This window comes from Etheostoma spectabile, chromosome 8 (assembly GCF_008692095.1).
Source record: "Etheostoma spectabile isolate EspeVRDwgs_2016 chromosome 8, UIUC_Espe_1.0, whole genome shotgun sequence".
Lineage (NCBI taxonomy): Eukaryota > Metazoa > Chordata > Actinopteri > Perciformes > Percidae > Etheostoma > Etheostoma spectabile.
This window is the reverse complement of record NC_045740.1, coordinates 16695861-16701510: the sequence shown is the minus strand read 5'-3', so window position 1 is coordinate 16701510 and position 5650 is coordinate 16695861. Positions and strand designations below refer to the sequence as shown.

Below are 5650 nucleotides of genomic sequence, written 5' to 3'. Positions count from 1 at the left end.
CTAGCGATTGAGACCATAAACTCATTATGAAGATTAGAGAGTATTGCCGCCAATATTGCATAAAACGCCGGTGTCGGTAACGGGAAGTACTGGAATTTATGCAATGATCAGATACCACGTAAAAAAAAAACAACTAAAGAAAATTGGTATCGGGAATCCAAAAATGGTATTGGACAATCTGTAATGAAAATGTTCACTGAGGTAATAAATCAAGGGAGAAGTGGGTCACTTTCTCACAGATTTCTACAGAAAACCGACCTCCATTGGCAAGTGCATGTGTCCCTGCTGGAATTCAGATAGAATGCAAGTTTAAGGCACTTCCGCAGTTGCAACACTTCGCCGGACGGTCTATGGTATGCATGTAAGCCTGCATTTTCTGCGTCGATTGTCAGGCATTGCAGCGAAAGCGCAGTTCTGCCCATTCCTTTTGTAGTGAGTTTTGGTTGCAGCGGTGGATGCCACAGGGGGGAGCCGGAAAAAAAAGGTGAAAAGTTAAGACAGATTCAACTTAAGTAAGGAAACATCACTGCCTCTATTGCTGTCACAAGAAAGTGTTAAAACACTATGAGGGTAACAAAAACACAAGCACTGAACTGACTGGGAGTTTGTGTAACAGCTGACTGTTTCCTGCAACAACAAAGCACAGTCCCTCCGACTCTTTTCTTTCTCTCTTTCTCCGTGAATAAAGCTGCCTTCAAGTGCAGTTGGAAAAATTTAGATTTGTAAACGATCTGAAGGAAATAATTTATGAAGTCTACCTGTTCTAACCCTAACCATAACACAAAAGGACGTCACACAAATGGGCCATTTCAGTGACACTCCCAACGCCGCAAAACCTACTGTATCCTGGTCTGAAGGTGCCCTAACACAGTAAACCAGAGCCTGGCAGAATCCATGTTCAGCTTTTCGAATCGGCAGCAGTAAGCTAGATACAACTACAGCTAATATAATTTCAGTGGGCTGACTTGTTAACCCTCATGTTGTCCTTGGGTCAAATTTGTTCCGGAAAAAAATGTTCCGTCGAAATAAGCGCTGAAAATGTCAACAATAAAAATATTAAAAAAGCACCCACAACATTGAAAAATTGGCAAATGTCGTCAAAAGCGATAAAGTTGAAAAGAAAAACTTTTTTTTTTCATGGTTGACAGGAAGACAACACAAGGGTTAAACTAAAGGTTGAATCTATGAGTCGTGAAGGCTTTACAGAGTGCAGAGTTGTACGGTACCTTAGCAGTGTTGACCTGGCAGAGTGGCAGATTTCCCTGGCGTCTCCTGTACCCGGACGATCTGAAAGAAGCCTTGGGGAGCCATTGGTGTGTTCAGACAGACACTCTAGGTCTGCATCAGACACCACTGACAGGCTGTCTGCAAACCAGCAGGGAGTGGGGAATAAACACATTGTTACCTGCAGTCCTTTTGGAGCTTACATTCTTTTATTAAAGTCTTCTTTGCTGTATTGCATTGCAGTATATCCAGTACAAATGATGGCAGTGGCCCAAGTTTTGTATTGTTTTTTTGTTTCAAAATGTTAATCACCCAATTATTACAAAGTTGGTGATAAGTAAAGTTTCACAATGTTAAGTGAATGAGTAAATCTGCTAGTTACCTTCCGGGCCGTGTGATTCTCCGTCAATTTCACTTTCATTCAGGTCTGATACGGAGGCTACCTGAAGTATCTGGTGTGAAAAACAAGTTTAGAAAACTGAGATGCTTCGACTGAGAAAAAGTGAATAAATGTATCTTTGAGTCTGTAAATGAAGGTAACAAACCAATCTAAATGGCTTCAGAGCTGTCTGTCCAAAACTATTCACACAAATAGTCTATTAATTATTAGGCACTGTGAATGGACCAAGGTTTCTCACTGCATTCTGTCGTCTCCAAAAAATAGGCCACAAAAACAACTGTTGGCTGGATTTTACATTAAGTATGACATGTTAATCCTCCAGGACGTCACAGTATTGCGTGGAAATAAACATGAACGCTTACCAATTGTGCAAACGTTGTCACTTTTAACCGCTTGAAGATTTCATCTTTTCGATACCTGTAATCTGAAATAAAAAGGGGAAAAAAAACAATCTTTAATCTGAGAAAGGCTATAGGAGGAAAGAGTCTCAAAGTGCTGATGATGGGGCGGCTGTGCCTCAGTGGTAGAGCGGTTGCCGGCCCTGCAGTCCCGTGTCTAAGGGCGGAACACTGAACCCCAAGTTGCTCCCAATGCTGCGCATCGAAATGTGTTTATCTGATGAGCAGGTGGCACCTCTCACATGTCCTCCTCATCCTCATCCTCTCCTAATGCTTCACTAAGACTACGTTTCCACGTGGACAGCTATTTTCCTAAATGGACCTTTTCAGTTTCAAAAATAACATATTGCACATATTACACAGTTTTCAGAAAAGTGTCCATCTACATGTATCCGTGTTAATATCCCGTCAAAAGCATGCCAAACCTGTAGGTGGCAGTGTAACGAGACGCTGAAGCCCACGTTAGCCAATCAGAATCCCGAAAATTGCAACAACAGCAACAAATCACTTCCTTTCTCTTCTCTTCCTCACTTCCTCGGCTGCTTAAACCTCCGGTTGTCTCAGTTTACATGCAAACGTGCAAACGAAGATTTCAAAGACCTACACTCTGGCCGGAGTTTTTAGAAAGACTTGTTTTCAGAGGCAAATTCTCCGTTAGTGTGTAAACAAAGGGCACAAATGAGAGAAATGTCTCTGTTAGTCAAAATAACCATGTACGTGTAAACAGGGCCTAAACCTCAGCTCTACCATGTATGTTCCGTTTACTACCTTCCTCTCAAAGTTCCCACTACAAGACACAAATCAGGCTGCACAGACAGTTTTATCTGTGTTATTGATACTGGTATTATTCACACAGTGAACCCCACAGATCCTTGGGAAAATGAAGTGGCAAGTTGGCAAATCAAACCTTAAGTCTACTTCACACATTACCACATTAGTGTGCAAATAACAGCCTTAGGAGGGCTTATTTTGCTGTAATTGGATCATGTGTAAGTTTTATACACCCTTCCAAACTGGAGTATTTGATACACCGGTTCACATTTGGGCAAATTGTTAATAAGACACTAATGGACTGAACTAATTCCATGGGTCCAACCATCGATGGTAGCAGTCCAGTAGCCTGGTGGACTACTCTGTACTGTACTAGGTCAAAACTGTGATCCAAGCTATATGTTATATAGCATATATGCTATATGTGTCAATGTGAGGTGCCCACGGGGAAGACATCAAAGCTGTCCATACTGAACAGTAAATTGTGATGACAAATTGTGATGACAAAGAAGTTAAACTTTGAAGACTTGGAAACGGTGGTTTTGTAATGAAGAAAAAAAAAATCCAGCCATCTTTACCTCTTTCAAAGATAAACTTATATACAAACACCACCTGCTAATACAAGTTTACGTTTTCACTCCGACTAAGAAAAACACAGTTGAAATTAAATATTTTTTCTTCAGAAGCCGGATTTAACAACTGACAAACCCCAAGACAAAACCCAAAATATCTAAGATGTATGAGTGCATCAAACAGAGTGCATATAGTAGAGTAGAAAGATAAAACAGGATACTTATATACATATATGCACAATCAACGTGAAGGGTCAGTTCTGAGTCCTTCAAATGAGTTACTCACTTTTTTTAATCTCCTCCAGTCTTTCCATATACTTTGTGAGGCTGCATCCTATTGCATAAAATGAAAGTAACTTCCATAATTAAGAGGAAAAAGGGCATTTATAAGGCCTTTTAGTCATAACAAATGGCACTGGTTTATTACAGTGTTGTACATCTGTGTATGGACAACATACCTGTGTCCAGCCTTGTTTTGACATGTTGATACTTTTCGTTTTTCGGTATCCTTTTTTTCAGGTACTAGAAGGAAAAGATAACCACGGGTCTATGTTAGCTGTGTGACCAGAAACTAAAGCTGGCAGCAAATGCTGACAGTAGTTACGTTAGCCTGCAAACTTGGGAGCTATCAGAAAGAGCTAACTTAGCTAACTAACTAGCTACATGATTATTACAGGAGCACTGTCGTTGATATGGTAACTTAACACTGAACATGGCTAACTAGTTAGCTAGCTTGCTAAGAATAGCTACCTTTGTTTCTATTGGCCCACGCTGTATTGACACTATATGATACTATCGATAGTGCAATATTACTAGTTAGCAGGTAAATAAAATAAGCAATACTGTCTTTTAACTAACGTTACCTGTACACTGCCGATGCCCCGATTGAGCGACATCTTTTCAAACCGAAATACCAAACATCAATTTCCAAGTTTAACAATGTCGGTGCTGATTTGTCAGTGGTGTTTCATGGACCAATCAGATAAGGTGACACTGCGCCTCTTCTCCCTCAGAGCAGTTTCATTTGATATGGTTGGCTAGTTGCTTAGCAGCGAAAGACGCTCCACCTTCGTGACATGCTGCATTCATGACACATAAAAATAACCGGAACGTTGCTGAGATAATGGTACAAAAGTTCACAAAAGGCAGCATTGAGAGCATTGAAAGTATTCATACATTCCCCACTTGCTTGCTATCAGTCATCAAAAGCTAACTTTATATATATATATATATATATATATATATATATATATATATATATATATATATATATATATATATATATACATAGAAATGCAATGTTCACTAACTCATATTTGGCTGCAGACCTTTTCTTTTGAAAAGAAAGTAGAGAATTCATTTCGGTTTATTTATGTGTTTCACAAAATTTCCCAGTTGATTACTATTCTTATTGGAATCTTAATGAATGTTAATCAAAAAGTAGTATTCAAACTGTGAAAGGAATTTTCACATCGGATGGTCACATCTACCCGTTTTCATATGTATCATGAACGCAGCACAACTCTCTTCGTTGCCGCAGGTGGCCGGTAATTAAACTCAACGTTAGCTAGCCGTAGAAATAACGGGCTAGTCGGCAGCGTATGCAAACACAAAACTCAGTTTTGAATCATAGTTCATAGAGTTCTAATTCAGCTAAGGTTGCTAAAAAACTGTCAAGCAGAACCCCGTGTTATCTGAGTTCGACAGGTTTGGTCTGAGAGGAAGGCGCAATGTTTGACAGTCATGGAAGTAACGTGACAGAGTAGCCCGGGCGGTTCAACTTTCTCTCTAACAACATAAGCACCTTTAATAAATGCCCACAATGTCCTCTGTTATGGTAAGTATATGCGTTAATACGTTCGTAAAGGGCTAGCTAATGAGAAAAAGTGTGTTTACTTTGATAACTTGCTCTGCTGCTAAGGGCAGCTGAGTCGGAGAGTTTGCTAGTCTCTGCTAAGAGGATTTGCTAAGTGTTGCTGACAAACGCACCTTGGTTCCTATTTTTTAAATCGTTACAGCATAGTAGCTTTTGTTGTTGGTATATAGCTAACAGCTCTTGAAGCTTCTGCTTGGTGTAATGTCTCTTTAATGCGTTTTGTCTGTTTAGACCAGTGTCCGATAGTGACTTCCTGCACACCCCTCCACTACTTGTAACACCACACTTTTCCTCAGCCTAGACTTAAATCTTTAGATGTCCTTAAATGACATGATACAACTGATTCTTACAAAAAAGTGAAGTAAGTTGAACATAGTGGATGAGTTTCCATCACACACACACACACACA

At 39.9% G+C, this 5650-nt stretch overlaps 2 protein-coding genes across 3 annotated transcripts in view; one reads left to right on the top strand and one right to left on the bottom strand.

Annotated features, from left to right (window-relative positions):
- Positions 1–4415, bottom strand: part of cep41 (centrosomal protein 41) — a 10805-nt gene extending 6390 nt beyond the window's left edge. The window contains exons 1-6 of one of the 2 annotated variants that reach the window (XM_032523002.1): positions 4229–4415; positions 3824–3887; positions 3648–3699; positions 1987–2048; positions 1607–1676; positions 1227–1365 (exon numbers count right to left, since the gene is read on the bottom strand). In XM_032523002.1, coding sequence (XP_032378893.1) covers positions 1227–1365; positions 1607–1676; positions 1987–2048; positions 3648–3699; positions 3824–3847 — 347 coding nt within the window. In that variant the 5' untranslated portion in view covers positions 3848–3887; positions 4229–4415. The remainder of the gene's footprint in view (positions 1–1226; positions 1366–1606; positions 1677–1986; positions 2049–3647; positions 3700–3823; positions 3888–4228) is intronic. The other variant, XM_032523001.1, reaches the window with a different exon arrangement.
- A 470-nt stretch (positions 4416–4885) lies between these two features.
- poc1b (POC1 centriolar protein B) overlaps positions 4886–5650 on the top strand; it is a 47117-nt gene continuing 46352 nt past the window's right edge. The window contains exon 1 of the mRNA XM_032522967.1: positions 4886–5202. Coding sequence (XP_032378858.1) covers positions 5179–5202 — 24 coding nt within the window. The 5' untranslated portion in view covers positions 4886–5178. The remainder of the gene's footprint in view (positions 5203–5650) is intronic.